Source organism: Triticum aestivum, chromosome 7A, assembly GCF_018294505.1.
Source record: "Triticum aestivum cultivar Chinese Spring chromosome 7A, IWGSC CS RefSeq v2.1, whole genome shotgun sequence".
NCBI lineage: Eukaryota > Viridiplantae > Streptophyta > Magnoliopsida > Poales > Poaceae > Triticum > Triticum aestivum.
The window spans coordinates 58,379,833-58,402,036 of NC_057812.1; the positions used below are offsets into that span (position 1 = coordinate 58,379,833).

Genomic DNA, 22,204 nt, shown 5'->3' on the forward strand with positions numbered 1-22,204 from the left:
AGTGCCCACCGAACAAAAAATCTTGAGCAAGTAGAGATAAGATGACAACCTCCTAAACCCATTTAGTGATTACAACCAAGAAGTTGTTTCCTACTAACCTCTTCTTCCACCCCGAGGCCTCTGGATTCACCTTCCCGGTCGCCTGCTGTGATGCAGCCGGGGGGCCAAGCGCCGCCACGACGAGCTGCGCCAGCGCATCCCCACTCGCCGCCTCAACCTCCATCGTGGGCGTGGCTGGGGCGTCAGATTCAATCGCCGCCACGGCGTACCCCCCTGGATCCGGCGGCCGATCCGTGCTGTCCATCCCCCCAAGGATTGGGAACCTGCGAAGCTTTGGGGAAAGAATCCGTCAGTGCTCAGCACTCTCCTCCTCGAGATCCATTGCCACATGAGATGAAGGATTCGACGACATCACCTGCTAATCGGCTGCATCAGGAACTCCATGCCTCCGGTGGCGTAGCGCTCCTCCCGGACGACGCCGTCGCCAGCCGCTTCTCCTCTCGGCCGCCGAAGAAGAAGTATCCAGTCCAGGACCTGCTCCTGGTTCGAAGATTCTGTCCCGCGTAATTGCTGCTAGTTGACGGCTGGAAAAAAAAGCCAAGATTCTGTCCCGTGGGCCATTTACAACCTGGGCCACCGCCCAGATGTCATAGGCCGCCGAAAGGCCTGCCGTCAACCAACCAAAACCGACTGGCCCATTTAGCTATAAGTTCATTGGTTACCCGGTTTTGGGAACCTTTCGGTTGTTTCTTAACCTTTTTTTTCTTTCTCCTGCCGTTTCTTTTATTGGTTTTTTATTTTTTTCCTTTCTTTCATTTTTTTCATTTTCTATTTTTATTGAATATTTCAAAATTACTTCATGCCTTCCAAACTGTTCATGGAATTTCAGAAAATGTTTCACTTTTCCAAAATTGTTCAGAAATTCGAAGAAATATTCTGGAATTCCAATAATGTTTGTGTTTCCAAAAATTGTTCAGAACTCCAAAATTTGTTTTTGTTTCTATTTAAACAAAGCATTGTTCGCGCTTTCAGAAAAAGTTTTAGTATATCAATTTTTTCGGAATTCCAAAAATTATCCACGTACTAAAAAATCACTCTTATAACAAATGGTCCCAAGTCATTAATGCAAGAAAATAAGAAAAACATAGTAAAGAAAATAAAAACAAAACTAAAGCTTTGTGGCTTAGATTATGACCAAATGTTAGGTGTTGTAAACATTTGGTGGCCAAATGACATCCGAGGAGCTCAATATAGAAAATAACAAATTTGGTGCTCAAACTCTTGTGCATCGTTGAGCAGTTTTTTTTTGTATGGAGCTCGTCGGATGTTATTTGGCCACCAAATTTGCAAGCACCCACAACATTGTATCGTTATTAAAGCACAAAGTTTAAGAACTTTTTATTTTATTTTATTGTTCATCGTGGGTGTAGTGTGCCAGGATGGAACCAAAACTTTCACAATAAACATCTATCAAATGGTTTTCAGTAACACTTTTCTGAAAAAAGCACTCGTCTCTGTTGGTTTTTGCGCTCACGGAGGGTTATTTCTTCCTACCGTTGACACTTTACAATTTTATGAAGAATTATGGAAAGGAATGTACAAATATAAATCTATAATAATGTGACAGAAATTCAACTCAAAATTTTCAATACTACTTGAGAAACAAAAAAAACACAAATTCGTCATCAGTACTGATGATTGGCCAAATTCAAGGCCCAATGTCGAAGTTGTCTATTACTTGTTCTCGGTGAGTGTTGTGGGTTATAGTTTGAAAATTTAAGACATGTTAGATGCAAGTTGTGTCTTTGTCCTAGTTTGTAAATTTTTAAAGCTGTCAATCGTGCTAGCTGCAACTTCTTCCCTTTGGATCTAGCTATAGGAGATGCTATCCATACTCTTAAAAATATCACATTCACTTCTTAGGCCTCATTCGTTTTGATGGATTTTCATAGGAAAAACATAGGAACAAGGATTCCAGTGAAAAATTTATCACCAATGCATTCAGTTTGTAGGAAACGCATACATGAATTTCGTAGGAATACTATTCAATTCCCGTGTTTTGGGAGGAAACTACATATCCACTCAAAGCTTATTTTTTGCGTAGGAACAAGGCAAGACAATTTCTTAGGATGGCAAGTGCCTAACTTGGATTTTTGGTCCTGGGGAGCATATGCTCCTTAATTAGCAGTAAAATAAAAAAAGGTAAATAAAATTTAAAAATTCTGATTTTTTTTGTAGATGTTTATGTTAGTGTAGCAAGTGTGCTAGACAATTTTCATGCCATATGGGATAGCAGTGCTTCGTCGGTAAAATAACAAAATTAAGTGTAACATTTGGCGTTCAACTTATTTTTTTGCACATGTCAAAATGCTTAAATTTGTCCCCTGGAAATTTACATGTACCATTTGGGTGTGACAATGAATACTTCTATTTTTTCCAAATATTTTTTACATTTCTAAAATCCGTTTTTGGCATGCAGGAGCATGTGCTCCCTGGAGCCAAAATGGATTTCCAGGCAAGTGCCAGCATATCAATCCTATCAAATTCCTGTACTACTTCTAATTCCTATGTTTTGGTTTCCCACAAACCGAATAGCATCTCATCTATCTATCTCAGAAACCAGCAAGTATAAACAGAGGCTAGATGAGATGAGGCTGCCCTATCCACACTGTACTGTAAGTAACAGCAAGTGAAGGCCTCTGAGCTTGACACAGAACCCCTTTTGTGTGAACCTGAAAACAGACATGTGTCCAGGGCGCAATGGTCGCACTGAATTAAGATCAAACCAGCAAGTTCAATGAACATGGATGAATTTTAGTTGGAATTTATTACAAAATAATTGCAGAGCAATCGCCAAGGGCAAATATGGACGCTATACAAGAAGCTCCAAGCCTCTAACACGTACACACACTACTGGCATGGTGTAACAGTCAACTGAAACTATCATCTGGGTGTCTCTATACCTATTCCAGACATGCGGGGCCCAGTCGAGAACATGATCGATGACAGAGGATCATGAAACGCCAAAGCTGCAGGTACCGATACCAAATGCTCAGTCTCGCCGTCCGTCAGCAGCAATTTCTCCCTCCAGGTGCTCCGCAGAGCCTTCAGCTTGTCAGCCACCTGGGTCATGGAAGGCCTCTCTTCCCCCCTGGTGCTCAAGCACATCCTCGCAAGCTCAGCGACTTCTCTCAGCAGCGCCTCCATCCCGGCGCTTAGTATGCTCGCGTCCAGGATGCCATCGAGGCTCACCTCTTTCATCGCGAGCAGGAAGGACGACGCGAGGCTCTTGCCTTCCTTGGGGCCGTCGTGGTAGATCGCCGTCTTCCCCGTGATCAGCTCCAGCAGCACAATGCCGAAGCTGTAAACGTCGCTCTTCTCCGTGAGCTGCCGTTCCTGCAGGTACTCGGGATCCAGGTAACCCAAGGTCCCCTGCACCAATGTCATGAACTGAACCTCATTCTTGGGGAGTGTCCTTGATGCCCCAAAGTCAGTCACCTTCGCCATGTAGTTTTCGTCCAAGAGAATGTTCATGGACTTGACATCTCCATGCACTATGGGGTGGTTCATGGACAGATGCAGATATGCGAGTGCTTCAGCAGATTCTTGAGCGACCCTGAGCCGGGTGTCCAGCGAGGGAGGTGGTGTCCCACGGTTACGATGGATGAATTCAAAAAGAGTGCCATTCGGGATGAATTCATAGACTAGTATGGGGACTTCCACCTCTAAGCAGCACCCTAGAAGCCTGACCACATTCCGGTGGTTGGTCTGTGAAAGTATGATAATCTCCTGCACAAATTCATCAGTTTCGGCCACATTCATGATCTTGGAGCGCTTCACGGCTATTACTCTTCCATCCTTAAGAACACCCTTGTACACAGTGCCGTGACCGCCCCTGCCCACTTCTCTGCTCTCGTCAAAATCATTCGTAGCCTTCTTTAGATCTTCCTGTGTGAATATCATCAATGTATCGACCTGTTTTGACATAATTTGATGGTATAATATCTGACCACCATTCTGATCAAAGAATCTTTCCTTCTCTTTAGTCAGCTTCCTTTTCTGATGCTCAGCCCGTAGAGCAAACATGCAAACCATGAGGAAGACGACACCGGCGGATGTGCCTGAAAATCATGACGGTTCCATTAGTTCAACTAGTGACATTACCCACATTTGGCAAAAATAGTTCCAGATATTGTGCCATCTCACCATTGCTTTACTACATGATACCTGTACAAACTGTACTCTACTTGGACTTATATGACTGGCATAAAGAAGTATGAAAAAGCTTTCTATTTATGCGCAATTATAACCCCATACCTAAGGCCACCTTCAGAGCTTTGTTTGGGTCAGCTTGAACGCAGGGTATGCTCTTTGGATCATCGCTCCTAAATCCTGATGAGCATGAACAGGTGTAGCTCCCAACGGTGTTTCTGCAATTACCTTTGCAAGGATACAAGGACTGGTTTGGAGGTTCGCACTCATTGATGTCTGCCATTTCAAGGAAGTGAGGAGAGCGTCAACATGAATTCTGCAAGATAAAGGAGCATAGGTTAATTCTGCGAGATGCATATACATACCTTTGCACCCTCCTTGTAAGTAGGGATTGCCTTCATAACCTTGAGAACAGTTGCAGCGGTAACCGGGGCCATTGGACACATCAATGCAATCGCTGTTCATGGCTTGGCAGGCATACTGTGATCCCATCTTGCTGGTTTCAGAACAACTTCCATTACCAACAACCCAATCGAGTACCAAAGGAACACCATCTGTATATTTACGTCCAAAATTTGTAGAGTTGATATAGGAACGATCAAACTTGAACCAATCATCCTCAGCAACGAATGAGTAGGTGCATGGGCTGAAAGACTGAACGGTAGAGTTGTATATAGCTGATACTGGTATGGATTGGGCGAGGAAGGCGTTGATGTTTCCTGAAACAGGGGCCTGGCAGCAACCCATGCCAGAGCACTCTGTGCCATTACCGATGCTGCTTACGTCCATGCAGGATGAAATGCATGAGTCAGCGGTGAGGTACTCAAGCTGGTTCTTGCCCTTGGCTTGTCCCACAAGCATTGCAAGTCCACCACAGCCGATTGATGTCAACTTGTTCTTGGTGTTGGAAACCGTATGAAAAGGATCAAGAGTTAAGATGTCCAAACCACTGGTGCTATTGCTGCCATTGCTGAAGTTGCATCGTGATGTTATATGTGGATTCTGAACACGAACCTCACCCAAGGTAAGACTGATGTCCAGTATCCTAAGTCCGTTTGAGCCCAGATATGCCCCGGTCCCATTGCATGTGACATTAAAGGGTTCTTGGAAGCAGCCTTTTCCGGTGCCAAACGGGTACGGGATGCTGATGTTGCCACACTTATCTGGGCAGCCAGGCCATGCCATGCTGATGCTCCCAGAGGACGCAGCCCCATAAGCGGTAGTACTCTGGTCTAGGACTAGGGTGGCGGCAACAAGTAGTAAGAGCTTCTGACCTGTAGGCAATGAACAAGAGTTATCATATAAATACCGTTCTAGCTGGGCTGGATGCATGTTATAATTAATGATATGGGTCATTTGGCCCCCCAAAATAAAAAATAAATCCTAATACAGCATACGAGTAGATAACAAATATTTATTCTTTCAAAATATGCTGAAGCCATTCCTCCAGTCCAAACATCATTCAGGGAAAATCCCTTACAAGTCGAATCATACAGCACAGCCCAGTAGTAGTTAATTAAGTTTCATCCCACAACTACAAAAGTTTTTGACCCAAAAAAATATTTGAATTAGATGAAGAAAATAGAGCTATTCCTCTTATAAAATAAAACATAAACTCTACATGTGTTTGTTAATTATTTCTAATTTCGAATCTTTTGTCATCACGAAAAAAATCAAATTTGGTATAGATAAAAAGAAACAAGAATATGAAGAATTGTACATTTATGCTGGGGAGTAGACCAAAAAGGAGAGTTGCTAGTTCCTACTAACTTCAGACTGCATGTTTCTTTACGTTCTCATTAATGCCAGAAATTGTAGCGAAAGTAGTACCTCCAATCCAAGATAACATTAGTAGCTTTTCAGTTCGCATTTGTTTTTCATTTGGGTTTTCATATGCAACTTTTCAGATGAAATATTTTTATTAATTGTTTATCGGCAACAATGTAAAAGAAAATTAGTTACAGACTTAAGTGACCCCTTTGTTTCTACACTTGTATAAAGCTAAAATGACACAAATGGGTGGGTGGGGATAGGAGTATAGGACCATCACATTCTTGCCCACTAAAACACATGTTCTTTAGCGATTTATATTTGATGTTTTTCATGTTATCCCCTTTTCATGTTTTTGTTCTATTTCACAGTTTGAAACAATTTCCTTTTGAGAAATAATAACCTTCAATATAACTGAAAAACACCCTAATCCCTATTTGCCACCGTAAAGAGCCTATTTCTACATGCCACTGCTTCGTGATTGATTCCTAGCTTATACTCTGAAGCCACAAGCATCCATCTCAGCTCAACCATTGAGGGCACAAAAAGAAGTCCCCCGCCCTGTTTCGCACGAATGTATGCAAGGTACTAGTAAACTAGAAGATAATTCTACCACAGAATATTGATTTATTTATCTATAGTTCAAGCAATGCAATATGTAAGAATTATCTATATTGTGCGCTCTATTGCACTGTACTGTAGGGCTAGGGTTCCCCGTACCTTACAGAGTCTGGTAGCCCTGAGAGTAGAACAGCGCGTCAGCCAAATACAGCCGCGGAGGAGAAAGCATAGCGCTCTAAGGCGACGCCCGCGGGTAGCGCCGGATACCCGGATCCGACGTGGCGGCGCCGACGCCGACGCCGGCTGGAGGAGCCAGACCTCCGGCTGGGAGAACTCGCCGGAGGTGGGGCAGGACCCTGAGGATCCGTACGGGCGGCGGTGCGCAGATGGAGCGGGTATTTCCGTCGGCGGCGCCAGGCATCTCGCCGGCGAGGCGGCGATGGTGGGTGGGCAGTCATTTCGCTCAGGTCGGGTGGAGACGCGATACTTTTTCTTTTTCCGAGAAAAAGGAGACGCGAGAGCTATGTTTCGCTCGTACTGATTTTAGACGGCTATTGGGCCTCCCTCAAAAAATGACAACTATTGGGCCAGCCCAACACTGTAGCTGATGAGAGTATTTTTTTACCTGCGGTTTTTTTATTGTCTAAAAAAATAATGGTTTTTATTTTTCCTAATTTTTTAACACATGTCTACCTTTTTCGAACACATTGTACATCTTTTGTATATAGAATGAATTTTTTTATAAACATTTAACATTTTTCAAATGCATGATTAACATTCTTCAAATATGTGTTTTGATGAATATTTCTTTCACACACATTATACATATTTAGTATAAATCTCAAAATATTTTCTATATGCGTTTAACATTTTTCAAATACATGTTTTGATATTTTTTCGAATACGTGTTAAACGACTTCCATATACACACTGGAACATATTTTGAATCATACGAATTAGTTTTAACTGAACATTTTCTATTATTGTATAAACATTTTTTAAATGTTACAAGCATATTTCTGAAACGTGTGAACATTTTTTAATGTAACATACATTTTTGAATGTTATGAAACGTTTTTGAATTACACAGAAAATTTTATACATTCATAATTTTTTTAAATTGTCACGTACATTTTCTTGAAACATATGAACATTTTTGAGTTTTCAAATATTAAATAAATTATTTTTTTTCTGTAATATATGTATTTTTTCTGTAATATATGTATTTAGTTTTCCCCCAAAATATAAACAAAAGGAAAATGGGACAAAAATACTACATACATGAGGTTGGCATGACATCAGCATGATGAAACACATGTTTACTGGGCCGGCCCACTACCTGCTCGCGGATGGCGACACGACCTTGTGTCTCGCAGGAAGCGTGACATAGACTCACCCGGGTGGAGGTGTTAACTTGCCTTCGGGGGTACATCGGTCATTTACAAAGTGAAACGTTGTAATCACTTTCTACTGGGGGGGGGGGGGGGGGCTTTCTGATTTGCAGGATTTTTTAAACGCATGAGCAGGAAAAAAAATCCAGTATTGGAGTGACATTGTCCACTTGAATTCTAGTATAAGATAACAAACTACAAGAATTTGAACTAGAGAGTGTTTGATGTCATGGAAAAACACAAGGAATTGTATTAAGAATTGTATTTTGATTCGTACGATTGGATACTATAGGATTGTATTAAGAAGTTGGCTAGTGGAGGAGGTTGTGTTGCGGTTGATTTTCCTTAATAACGACCAACATGTGTGGTAGCCATCGCAATCACTGGGAGTCATGGCCTGTAGCAAAGGGAGAACAAATGGTTCCGGCATCACAGCACTGCGTGGGCACCCTTGCAGCTATGGCTGTCACCTTCGCCAGCACCGGTGCTCGCTACTCTGTCCTTGCAAGATTGGTCATCGATGTCGCCAACGTCGGCACTTGCCACTCCCATCACCCAATGGTCGCCGTTGTAGTGCCATGGTCGCTAGCAGTAGCATGGTCACCACTCGCAACATCAACAGCCGCTGTCAGCCCTTCCAACAACACCAGGTAGCCCCTGTGTCACCAACTCGCAGTACTGCTTCGTCGGCCCTTGCACTCGTGCACGCTTGTAGTATCAACGCTAGGGAGAGATTAGCGGGACGAGGACTTGGCTAGTGGAGGAGGTTGTGTTGTGGTTGATTTTCCTTCAGCCTCGCAACTAGCGATGAGGAGGAGGAGCAACATCTTGTGGTCGATGCTCCAACCCCTACACCTGCCGCGACGACCTGTCGGATTTGGATGAGGAGGAGGACAACGACTAGACGGCGCCGCCGATGGACTAGTGTAGGTAGTACTAGTATCTAGCAATGTCGAATAGCGACAATGCATATTTTGAAAAAGGCCGCTTATTAAAAATATTTCAAATTGCAAAACATATGTAATGCGATGAATTTTGGCCACTAATATGTAGTTGGTAATTTAGTTATCGTGTTGACACATGTATTTGGTTAGATTAAATGTCATTTAAATTGCTCCTATAAATATAATATAAAGCAAATAAAAAACAAACAAACAAAATGGTTACAGAGGCAATCGTTTGGTGATTCTATGTTTGCGCACGAGCCTGGCAGACTCCAAACACTTATAAAGCGTGCTTTACATAACGAGTGACAATACCAAATATGACGACTCTTGCTTAAAGTTACTCGTGTGAATTGCTAGAGAGAGCAAGAAAAACTCTTACATGCAACAAGCGAGCAGCAACCCATGATGATCGGAGCTAGCGTCGGCCACCGAGTTTGTCCCTCCCTCCGCCGGTGATGCGCGCGTGTGTCTTCGTCGGGGCCGGCCGGGAGTGTGAGATGGAGCCAGCGAGAGAGATGGTAGTGCTTATATACGAGCTGGATGAGATGCATAGTCAAGCATGCCCTCTGTGTTTGGGAAACGGAGTGCCGACCAAAACCGCGTGTGGTGGCCAGGCCAGGGCGCCAGGCCAAGAGGGGGGCTGCCGTTCAACACGTCCCCTTGACACGTTCCTCCGCACGTTTTTACATAAAATAGGAGTAGGTAGGCGGATACATGCATGCATGCTTTGTTGCACGCTGCTCTACCCCTTTGTCTCTGTTGCGCACGTCATCATGTGCGTGGAGTTCTTCTGCACCAATCTCGGCGGAGCGGTGAAAGATTACAAGCATGTGCTGTGTGGGATGATTCTTCGACCGATGTTTTTTTCAGCGATTTTTATATTGTGTGGGACGAGTGATTATTCCCCTGATACGACGAGAGCGTTTGCAGGTGTCCTTTTCTTTTTACTATTGGCTCAGTGCAATTTTTTGTGCTCCGACGTGTGTTGACACCGTCGTCAGGCATGCTGATTTCAGGCATCTACATGTGAAGTTGCCCAGATGCAGAGGCCGGGAGTCATCCTCCTTTTCTAGAAAAATGTGTTGTGTGGGATGATGCTGCGACCAATGTTTCTTTCAACGGATTGTATATTTTGTTTGATGGACGAGTGGTCATTGCAGGCTTCAAAGTCTGATATGACTAGAGCGGTTGCAGGTCACTTTCTTTCACTATTGGCTCAGTGCAATCTTTTGTGCTCCGACGTGTTGACACCGTCGTCAGGCATGCTGACTTCACGTATCTAGCTTTGAAGCATGTGTCACGTACACGCGATGGGAACCTAGCTGAGAGAAACATTCTATATGTCCATTTGGTACTGGGTCGTTGGTGATGGGTAGCAACTCGTTCCTCTTCCTTGATCTACATTAGATAAATCTATATAAAAAAATAATCCTAGTTTGACTAGGAGATAGAAGGAAGGAGATAGGAAAACAACAGCTGTTGTATACACTACAGATATATTCCTTTTATTTACCCTAAAAAAAAGATATATTCCTTTTACATACGACCCACCACAAGGGGCTAAAAATTGTATTAAGGTCAATGAGCGAACAAGTTCGGTGATCGTGTGGATGCATTTTACTCTTGGATTTATTGCAAAATCATTACAAAGCAACTGCCGAAAGGCCTGAAAGAAAGGTACTCTCTCCGTTTCATAATTCTTGTTGTGGTTTTAATTCAAACACAAGAAATGGCGCCATCCCAGAGCAAATGTTGAAATTGGGTTGACACCTTTGTTTCTCAAATTATTCAGGCGGATGATCCAGTCTCTAGCTTGTTTTTCATACTTGTGAACACCTTCTAAAATAATTTAGACAATTTCAAATTCCTCTACAACACTAAGCTCTCTTTTAAAGAGCTCACATTTAATTAAGGTCTCTAATTGAGATTGGGTCACTCGATTTTGACCGAATAAACAATTTTTCAAAGCTTTCTCATTTAATTTTTTTATACTATACACTATGCTCCTTAGCTTTCAATGCATCACAATTAACTGATATCTTCAATTTAGAATTGGTTCAACTCGATTTTGACCAGGTCAACCAGGCCCTGCTTGCCAGGCAGGCATGGCATTTACTCACTAATCCTAATAGTTTATGTGCGCAGGTGCTTAAGGCTCGCTACTATCCGGAGGGTCGCCTTGAAGATACTGTCTTCTGGGGGAACGCCTCCCCTACTTGGCAGGGCATCCAACATGGCCTTGAGCTCTTGAAAAAAGGCATCGTGTGGCGTGTTGGTGATGGACATAACATCCGCATTTGGCGTGATCGCTGGCTACTTACCGAGCCATCGCGCCAGCCCATCACCCAGCAAGGAACCTGCCGGCTCAGGAGAGTTGCCGAGCTCCTTGAAGAGGCAGGCAACTGGCGTATGGACCTTCTCCGTCACCACTTCCTCCCTCCGGACGTCGACTTTATCAGCAGCATCCGTACATCGCATCGCGCCACCGACGACATCATCGCATGGGCGCCTGAGAGGAGCGATATCTTCACCATTCGATCCGCCTACCGCCTAGCCATGGACGAGCGCAAACGTCCATTGGCAACTGCCACGAGCAGGGCACCGGATGGTCATCGCGCCATCTGGAAGATCATATGGGGGTGCCCTGCTCCCCCAAAGGTACGCGTGTTCGCATGGAGAATTGTAACCAACTCGCTGGCTACCTAGGCTAATAAGTTTTCTCGCCACCTTGAGCTTACTGACATATGTCCCCTCTGTGGTGTGGAATGAGAGGACGGCTTCCACGCGATGTGTAGGTGCCCACTTGCTAGGGACCTATGGCGAGCCATGGAGAAAGATTGGCCGATCCCAAAGGTGGACACCATAGAGAATGATGGGCCAGAGTGGATCTTCACGCTCCTGAACCCTCTATCGGACACAACACGTATGGTCGTCCTCATGATCATGTGGCGGGCGTGGTACATCCGCAATGAAATTACCCACGACAAGGCTCCTCCGCCCACAGAAGCATCCATGCATTTTCTTCACGGGTACATCACGTCTTTGTTGAGCATCCACCAATTCCCACATGCCGACTTGGTGAAAGGTAAAATGGTTGTGCATGAAGTTGGCCGGCCTATACATGCAAGCGGTGTGAAGGAGCCAACGCTTCAATGGGTACCCCCTCCACCCGGCTGGACAAAGCTCAACACCGACGGAAGTTTTGTCTAGGCCACAGGCGCAGCAGGTGGTGGTATGGTCCTGAGAAATGAAGAAGGAGAGCTCATCTTCACAGCATGCAGACAGTTGTTTACATGTAATAATAGCCTCCAAGCGGAGTTGGAAGCATGTAGGGAGGGACTGCAGCTGGCCTTGCACCGTACAAACATGCCCATCTTAGTGGAGTTGGATAGTACTGAAGCGGTCTCAATGCTGTCAACACAGTCGGCGAATCGCTCACAAGTCCGAGCGCTAGTGGAGGAGATACGTGGAATAGTAGCGTTTGAATCAAGGGAGATTTCCTTTTCTCATATTAGTAGATCACAAAATAATGTTACTCACACGCTCGTCGCGTATGGACGTAGTACCCCGCGCACGGCTGTTTGGTTGCGATCGAGATTAGACTGCATTGTAAACCTTTCAGAGGCCGAGAAGCCTCATTGAGTTAATGAAATCTTCCTTTATCCCGCAAAAAAACAATACTAAGCTCCCTAATTTTGAAGGCCTCACAATCAGTTGAGGTCTCTAGTTGGAATTGGTTCACCCGATTTTGACCGGGTCAACAATTTCTCAAATCTCTCCCATTTATTTCTTTGAGAGATTTACAATTCCCCCTAACTTTGTCCCGACCTCATCTTTACCCCTAAATAAAAACAGTGCTCAACTTTGCCCCTCTTCCGTTAAGTGCGCTTATAGAAATGCCCTTCCGTACATTTCCCGTTCAGTCAAAGGCCTTTGACCGTTAAGTGCGCGTATAGAAAAATCTAACGGTCAAAGGCCTTTGACTAGACGGAAAATGTATGAAAGGGCATTTCTATAAGCGCACCTAACGGAAGAGGGGCAAAGTTGAGCACTGTTTTTATTTAGGGGTAAAGATGAGGTCGGGACAAAGTTAGGGGAAAAAATGGAATTGGCCCTATTTCTTTTATACTATACACTATGCTTCCTAATTTTTAGGGTATGACAATTAATTGATGTCTTCAATTTAGAATTGGGTCACTCGATTTTGACAGGGTCAATAATTTCTCGAAGAGCTCCCCCATTTAATTATTTCAATTCACAATGTTCCCTAATTTTGAAGTTCTTCCATTCGATAGAGGTATTGAATTTTAGGTTTGGTTTACTATTTTGATCGGGCCAATGATTTTTCAAATCAATGAGCAGAACCGGTCTACATAAACATATAAATATCGCGCACCCTCCCACCACCTAGAAAAAATACACCCCACCATATGATATTGTAGCACTAATATAGTACATGCAGCTACCGATGTAGAAATTTCTCACATAAATATGAGTTTATTAGCGGACAACACAGAATCACACCGCGAAAGGCTCACCAAATCACCGTGTTATAAAAAGTACTCCATCATTTTCCCTACCCGCCGAACTAAATATTCCATCAATTCGAAAATATAAGGGGTATTAGTTTTTTGGAAAGTTAAATTCCTTTAACCTTGACCAAGTTTAGAGCCAAAAATATTGACATCCACAATATTAAAAAATGGAAGTTCATTTCATGATGAATCTAATTATATCGATTTGATATTATGGATTTTGATATATTTATCTACAAAGTAATCAAACTTAAAAAGGTTTGACTTTTCAAAAAAGTAATACACCTTGTATTTGGAAACAGAGTGGATATTATTTTAAGATACTCAACAACATCAACAACGCAGCAAAGCTCAAGATAACCTTAGCTCCTCTTGTCAAGGTGATATAGTTGATCGTAGGGGTAGCCACATGATAGATGAGGTGAATTTCGATGGCCAGCAGAATACCAACTTGGCTCACTACTCTTCTTGGGCAGCGGCGCATGGCCCTAACGCGCCTTGGGCGCCATGAGGGCAATTGCTTGGAATTGCCGAGGTATGGGCCGGAGCCTCGGCAATGATCGTATGCTCTTTCTGGCCAACTTGATCTGTGCTACTAAAGCTCAGGTAACATTTGTTTCAGAGATCAAGTCTTCTAAAGTTCGTTCTATTGATCTTATTAATAGGTTTGATATTTCTAATGCTTTTGTTGTTCCTTCTAGAGGTGCTTCAGGAGGTCTCTGGCTTATGTGGACGGATGACCTTAAAGTTTCTGTTATTACTGCTACCTTCCACTACATATTAGCTAGAGTAGTTCATGTAGTTTTTGGGGTCCAATTTTGCTTACTTTGTATATATGGCGATCCCTATCATCGTCAAACTGATGCCATCTAGAGTCAGATTATCACTTTTGTGTATGATAACCTTGGTACTCCCATGGTATGTATGGGTGACCTAAATGACATTCTGTATGATACAGATGGTTGTAATGGCAATGTAAATTACTTTCGTATGAATGCTTTTTGTTCTCTTGTTAAAAACTGCGGTTTCTTTGACTTGGGTTTTAGTGGTCCGACTTATACTTGGCGTGGTAAACAGCACACTTCTAATCCTATTTACCGCTGTCTTGATCGTTGCTTAGTTAATGCAGACTGGTGTATGTGCTATCCTAATTCTAAAGTTCTTAATTTGCCTATTATCCTTAGTGATCATGCACCCATTTTATTGTCCACTGATGGTAATTTCTCAAAACCTAAGCAAGCTTTCAAATTTGAAAATTGGTGGCTGATGGAAAAGGATTTTGCCAACTTTGCTAAAGCTGCTTGGAACAATTGTTCTCTTACTTCGTTTGTAGCAAAAACATCTTCTTTGGCAAGTTCTATCAAGATGTGGTGCAAGAATAAGCAGTCTCTTCAAAGTGAGCTTACAGATATAGAAGGGCAGATCAATCAACTTCAACATATGCCTTTCCAGAATAGGAATTATGTGTTAGAAACGGTTCTATCTGTCAGGTATCATCACACTCTTGCTAAGCTCAATCAGTTTTATAAACAATGCAGTAAGAAACACTGGGCAGGAGCAGGTGATCGTAACACTAATTTTTTTCATCAAGCAGTTGTTAAGCGCAGGAAGCATAACACTATTTGTTCCATTAAGGATGAAAATAATATGATTCATTTTAAGCCCACTGCTATCACCAACACTTTTGTCAATTATTTTCGCTATATTTTCTCTTCTTCTAATCATAATGCTCATAATCCTTTTACATCCTCACAATGGCCAAATGATTCTTTGGACCCAACTTACCTTCTGCCAGATAAGCATGAGATCTTGCAGATTCTAATGGACATGAAGTTAAATGCTTCTCCAGGGCCGGATGGTTTTAATGTAGAATTTTATTTGGCTGCTTGGGACTGGATAGGTGATGAGGTAACTCAGCTTGTCGTTAATTTCTATCTTTCTGGTATTTTGCCTCCTCATATTAATGATACTAATATTGCTCTCATTCCTAAGAAGTTGATTCCTCAAGTTCCTATGGACTATCGGCCTATTAATCTTTGTAATGTGGTTTACAAAATTATCGCTAAATCTCTCGCTAATAGAATTAAACCTCACCTTCCAGACTATATAGATCCTGCTCATCAAGCTTTTATTGAGGGTCGTAGAATTAGTGATAATATTATTATTGCCCAAGAGATTACTCACTCTTTTTCTTTAAAGTCGTGGAAACACAATGCTTTTATGCTCAAAATTGATCTTGCTAAAGCTTTTGATCGTCTTGAATGGAGTTTTATTGTTTCTGCTCTCACTTGTAAAGGGTTGCATGATCATTTCATTAATTTAGTTTATGCCTGCATTTCTTCGCCTACTTTCTCTGTTGTTATTAATGGTCAACCCTCTCATAAGTTCAAAAGTTATCGGGGTATTAGGCAAGGTTGTCCCATGTCTCCTTATTTATTTGTCATTGCTATCAACGAACTTTCTATTACTCTTAATGAAGCGCTTGCTGCACACCAGCTTCAGGGTATCTCCCTTGGACCAAATTGCCCTTCTATTCACTCTCTTCTATTTGCTGATGACTTGCTGGTTTGTGAGCAAGCTACTTTGCAAGAGGCTCAGGCTATGGCTAATCTCATTCAGCAATTCTGTGCTATTTCTAGTCAAACTCCTAATTGGTCTAAATCTTCTATTCTTTTTAGTACTCATGTTCCTCCTAACATTGTGCAAGACATTAAGCAGATTTTCCCTGTCTCTTCTTTGGATGCTAGTTTTGTTCATCTTGGACACCCTTTGGTCCTACCTGCTAAGAATAGGGTTGCTGCTTATAACTTTGTTTTAGATAAATTCTCGCAAAAGTTTCCCTGTAATAAAGCTAATTTGCTTTCTCATGCTGCCCTTCTTGAGTTGATTCGTTCTGTCTTCTCGGCTATTCCAGTCTATTATATGGCTAATATCATGTTCACTAAGAAATTTATTTCTAAGCTCATAGCTATTATTAGAAACTTCTGGTGGACAGGCATTCGACAAGATGATTCTACAAAAAGTCTTTGTCTCAGAGCTTGGAAAGACATTTGCAATTCTAAGAAAGAAGGAGGTTTAGGGATAAGAAATTTGAAAGCCATAAATGAAGGTCTTCTATTATCAGCAGCTTGGAGGTTAGCTAAAGATCCTTCTTCTTATTTGTATCTTGTTCTCGAGGAAAAGTACTTCCGTACTGCTACTATCTGGACTGCTAATGCTTCTCCTCCTAAATCTGCATTTTGGGCCTCAATTTTAAAATTGTTACCTAAACTCAAATCTCACTCTTTTTATCAAATAACTCAAGGTAACATTTCAATTTGGAGCACTCCTTGGTGCAATCATTGGAATACTATTTATGATCATCTTATTCCTCAACAAGCTGGCTTTGTTTTTCCTGCTTTGGTTAAAGATCTTTGGCTTCCAAGGCAAAGGGTTTGGGATAATAATCTTGTCTATCAACTTTTCCAACAACCTCTGGCCTCAATCATTGTTCACACTGACATTGTTGATAATGAAATTCCAGATTTGCTTTGTTGGGATTTAACTCCTAATGGCATTTGTTCTTCTAAATCTGCCTACAAACTTTGCTTGAAAGATATTCATGCTCATCCTAGGCAAGCTCCTACTACTATTCCTATGGATTTAAAGATTCTTCTCAGTTTAATTTGGAAACAAAAACTTATTCTTCCTCGAGTGCAAACTTTTGCTTGGAGACTCTTGAGAAAAGCTTTGCCTACAGGTTTGCGTGCTGGTCGTTTCTCTATTCATATTTCTCAAAATTGTTGTCGTTGTGGTCTTCAGGAAGATGAGTTTCATCTCTTTTTCTTATGTCATTTCGCTCGAGCTGCCTGGTTTTCCTCTCCTTGGTTTATTAAATCTGATATTTTAATTCAAGGTCACTCCACAATGCAATCTGTTCTCATCTCTCTCATTCATATGGGTCATCCGCATGGTTCTATTACGAATATTCTCAATTTTTTGTGGTGCCTTTGGAAATCTCGAAATGATTTTCTGTTTCAGAGAAATAAATCTCATCCCTTTCAAGTTAATGTGGTTGCTTCTACTTTAAATACTGATTTCCAAGATGATACCACAAATCTTTTAAATAATCATCAGCAGGTTGTTCAAGCCATTCCTTGCAATTAGATTCCCTTGCCTGGTAATACTATCAAATCTGACATGTTAATTGTTGGACCAAAAGTCTTCTCTGATGCAGCCTTTAGAACTAAGAAAGTGCCTGGATTACAGCAAGTGCAGGTGGCAACAGGTGTTGGTATTTTCATTTCTGTTCCTTCTGATCAAGGAGAAATTAATGTTCAAATTCAGGATTTTGCTTCTTCTACTGATACACCTTTGCAAGCTGAGACTATTGCTCTTGCGGCGGCTGCTCGTATAACTTCCCGCCTCAATATTGTTCAGCCAACTTTCCTTACTGATTGTCTCTCTCTTGCTAAATGTGCTGCTCCCTCTAATATTTTAGATAGTTCTGTTCCTTGGAATATTAGAAAGGATCTTCCTATCTTCTTTAATTACTATACTGCTCTAAATTCCAAGGTGTTTCATATTTCTAGAGAAATTAATGGCATAGCTCATAATCTTGCTCATCAACCTTTTAGATCTTTCAGGGATACTCAAGTGTGCTGTTTTGCTCATAATCACTCTTATCTATCTTGCAGTATTGTCTCCCTCCTTTCTAATTTTCAAATGCCTGGAGTTAATATCCATACTATTCACTGTTACTAATGCCTTTGCTTCATGGCTTTCTTCATGCACAAAGCCTTGTTTCTTCTCTGCAGGTTCACATTAGGGGCTCTTACTTCATCTTTGAAGGCAATCTTGGTTATTCATCACAGCAACTTCAGAGTCTTCTTTTCCAGTTGTACTTCTCCTTATTAGTCTTGCTGTTCATTAGTGGGGGGTTTCCCCTTGCTACTTTCTAAGACTTGGTTTCAGCTCTACATGCTGAGTTTCTGCTGTTCTCTCCTTTATAATACTTTGCAGAACTTGTAACTCTTGATGTACTTTGACTATGAGCTGAATATATTGGCACCTGTCGGTGCCTTGCTTTGTTAAAAAAGCGCGCCCAACCCTTCTAGTAATCATTATAGACAATACTTAGTTTTTTTACGGGAAACCTTGGATTTATTCATTTCCAATCATGACGGTACAACGAACACAAGAAATAATAAAAATTACATCCAGATTCATAGACCACCTAGCGACGACTACAAGCACTGAAGTGATCCGAAGGCGCGCCGCCATCATCGCCTCTCCCTCGCCGGAGCCAGGCATAGATTGTTGTAGTAGACAGTCGGGGAGTCGTCGTGGTAAGGCCCCATAGGATCAATGCACCAGAACAACAACCGTGGCCGATGAAGAGAAGTTTTGAAAGTGCGTTATATCGACTAGAGGGGGGTGAATAGGCGATTTTTTATGAATTCTTCACTGAGGAATTTCAGGGTGAGGAAATTCCTGAGTGAAGAACTACTTGCAGCGGAATAAGTACTCAGAAGTAAGCATAACAGAACATGAGCATGGTCTTCATGATGAAATGAAAACAAGCACAGAGTACAGAAAGCGTAAACATAGGATAAACAGAATGAAGACAAACAGACTGAAGAAATTGAGCTGAGGAAATAGAGAAAGTCTTCAGTCAAAGTCTTCAAACAGATATGAACAAGCACACAACACAGAATGAGGAAATGGAACCAGTTAGCTCGGTGAAGACAATGATTTGGTAGACCAGTTCCAACTGCTGTTGTACGTCTGGTTAGGGCGGCTAGGTATTTAAACCTGAGGACACACAGTCCCGGACACCTAGTCCTGAACACGCAGCTCAAGACACTTAGTCCTCACCATATTCCCCTTGAGCTAAGGTCACACAGACCTCACCCAATCACTCATGGTAAGTCTTCAGGTGACTTCCAAACCTTCACAGACTTGGTCACTCGGCGATCCACAATTTCCTCTTGGATGCTCTAGACCATGACGCCTAACCGTCTGGAAGATGCACAGTCTTCAAAGGTAACAAGCGTCGGATCCATGCAGGATCAATATCTTCAGTGATGCTCAATCACTTTGGATTTGTAGGTGTTTGGGTTTGGGTTTTCCTCACTTGATGATTTTCACTCAAAGTCCTCGGAGGATTGGATGCTCTCAAATGACAAGTGTTAGTTTCTCTCGGAGCAGCCAACCAGCTAGTGGTTGTAGGGGGCAGCTATTTATAGCCTAGGGAGAAGCCCGACATGATAAGACATAAATGCCCTTCAATGATATGACCATTAGGTGGGTAGATATTTTGGGACAGCTGGCGCATAGCACATCAACGATCGGAATTTTGAGTATCAAATTCCTCAGGGCTATCATGTTCCTCACTGTGTAGGCAATCCGCACTGGCGAATTCCTAACCCCTCAGTCAGAACAAATTCCTCAGAGACCAGAAGAACTTCGTCTCTTTCACTGAAGAAGTTGACTGAACTGCATGAGATTTCCAATGGCTTCACTCGAAGGGATTGGTAGGTGTAGGATTTTGAGTTGAGCATCACTTGGAAAGTTTTCCTTAGTATTTCCTCGACCCCCTTTAACAGTACGGTGTTTCCTATGACTCAAGAAAGAGAAAATGAAACTACGAAAACAAAAGTCTTCATGCTTCATGTTCCTCGAATGAATACCAAGTCTTCAGGATTACACCAATTTCTTCACTTTCAAAGTCTTCAGAAAGTCTTCAGAAATCCAAAGTCTTCAGTCGAAGAACTTCATTTTTAGGGGTCGACTTTCTGTGTAAATATCAAACTCCTCATAGACTTATAGACCTGTGTACACCCACAAACGCATCAGTCCCTTAACCTATAAGTCCTCAATGCACCGAAATCACTAAGGGGCACTAGATGCACTTACAATCTCCCCCTTTTTGGTGATTGATGACAATATAGGTTAAGTTTTCAACGGGGATGAACATATGAAGTGTAAATACTGATATTGAGGAATTTGATTGCAAGATATAGAAGAACTCCCCCTGAAGATGTGCATAGTGAGGAATTCGCTTTTGAAGCAATGCACACCTTGAAGAGTAGAATCATGGAGATCTCCCCCTATATCTTGTAATCCATACACACATTTAACATACAATATGAAGAATTTGAAATGCATGATGAAATATGGTGACTGATGTAATTTAGCATGCGTGCATTAGCATTAATGAGGAATAAGCATGCAGAAACACTCAGCAAAAGTATCAGACCACCATAGAGTTTAAGTTTACAACTCGGTCGAATAAAGTCTTCAAAAGAACGAAAGTTGTAACTTAGAAAAAAAACGCCCATATAAGTAGACCCGCTTGAAGACTAACTCAAATTTCTCCCCCTTTTTCATCAAATGACCAAAAGGATTGAAAATCAGGACTAACGCCCTTGAAGAATATCAAGTTGATGGAGGAGCGCCAGCGTTGTTGGGGTCGTTTGTTGTTGTAGGGCCGTCACATTGTCGTCCAAGTCTTCATGATCATCGGTTTCGCGCGATGAAGAATAGGAGCTGGCCACAAAGGAAGGAAGTTTAATCTTCTTGAATTTCTTCATCGGTGGCGGCTGAGACCATTCGAAGTCCTTCTTGAAACCCATTTGTTTCAGATCATCTTCACCATACAGATGTGACAAAACAGCCCAGGTGCGACCGAAGACTTCATGGAGGTAGTAATGGTTTTTCTTCACTGCATTGTGTGTAGCTGTCATGTTGTGAAGAATAGAACCAAACTGACGCTTAACCCATTTGTGGTTTTGATCCACCTTCTAGTGAAGACTAAGAAGAAGCTCATGGTCAGTCATCACTCGGGGAGATGTTGCTTGAGGATTTGGCTTTGATGCATTAGCGACAAAATCATGAGTAGCAAAATCATCATTGGTGGAGTAAGATGCAGCTTTGCGAAACTGACCATCCAATTGACGAATGTCTTCATCAATAATAGCAGTAGCCTTGCCCTTTTCATCAGATGAGGAAAATGTCCGCTTGAGGACTTCTATTGGGGGGCAGGTAACTGGCATGATTCTGAAAATAAGCCTTGTAGTTGAGTGAAGACCTTGTTCTGAGGAATCTCATAATCTAGGGAGTGTAAGGCTTCAACTCAAATGGAGAGAGGGCAACATTGGGGGCAGTGAAGAATAAAAGTTTTCTTGGCTGGCAGTCCAGAAGCGCTTCCTTCTAAGACGAGAAGAGTCATAAGAGTTATAGTCTGTGAAGAACACATGCTCGCCGAAGAAGTCATCAACCTTGAATTTCTGCTTCTTCGAGAAGGAATCCTTTGGCCTGGGCTGAGGGGTATCGGTCAATTGCATCACTGATAACCCACAAGTATAGGGGATCAATTGTAGCCTCTTTCGATAAGTAAGAGTGTCGAACCCAACGAGGAGCTAAAGGTAGAACAAATATTCCCTCAAGTTCTATCGACCACCGATACAACTCTACGCACACTTAACGTTCGCTTTACCTAGAACAAGTATGAAACTAGAAGTACTTGTAGGTGTTTTTGGATAGGTTTGCAAGATAATAAAGAGCGCGTAAATAAAAATTAGGGGCTGTTTAGATAAAGAAATAATAAAGTTCGCATAGCGAGTGTGGAAAAGTGGTGGTAGGAGTTGCGAAATTGTCCCTAAGCAATTGACTACGTTACTAGACCGATAGCAAGTTTTATGTGGGAGAGGCCACTGCTAGCATGTCATCCCTGATTTGGAATTCTATGCACTTACGATTGGAACTATTAGAAAGTGTCCACAAGTACTAATGTTCATTAAGGTAA

General features: G+C 42.2%; 1 protein-coding gene across 3 annotated transcripts; it reads right to left on the bottom strand.

The window, feature by feature from the left end:
- Nucleotides 1-2,793: 2,793 nt before the first annotated feature.
- Nucleotides 2,794-9,359, bottom strand: LOC123151341 (wall-associated receptor kinase 2). 3 transcript variants are annotated; one of them, XM_044571068.1, is made up of 4 exons: nt 9,261-9,359; nt 4,578-5,486; nt 4,318-4,488; nt 2,794-4,121 (listed from the first exon to the last, which is right to left on the bottom strand). In XM_044571068.1, exons 1-4 carry the CDS (start codon nt 9,283-9,285, stop codon nt 2,944-2,946), a joined length of 2,283 nt encoding a protein of 760 aa, XP_044427003.1. In that variant the 5' UTR covers nt 9,286-9,359; the 3' UTR covers nt 2,794-2,943. The 3 variants fall into 3 exon arrangements, with proteins under 3 accessions (XP_044427003.1, XP_044427004.1, XP_044427002.1); XM_044571069.1 differs by lacking the exon at nt 9,261-9,359 and adding an exon at nt 6,703-7,038; XM_044571067.1 differs by lacking the exon at nt 9,261-9,359 and having other exon boundaries at nt 4,578-5,747.
- Between the last annotated feature and the right edge of the window lie 12,845 nt (nt 9,360-22,204).

What these genes read in the sequence shown, in the direction of transcription:
- LOC123151341 (XM_044571067.1), bottom strand. Translation starts at nt 5,568, where the DNA reads ATGACCCATATCATTAATTATAACATGCATCCAGCCCAGCTAGAACGG. An exon ending in CTTACAAGGAGGGTGCAAAG is followed by an intron (nt 4,489 to 4,577) that starts GTATGTATATGC and finishes TTGAAATGGCAG; the next exon opens with ACATCAATGAGTGCGAACCT. An exon ending in AGCTCTGAAGGTGGCCTTAG is followed by an intron (nt 4,122 to 4,317) that starts GTATGGGGTTAT and finishes CATGATTTTCAG; the next exon opens with GCACATCCGCCGGTGTCGTC.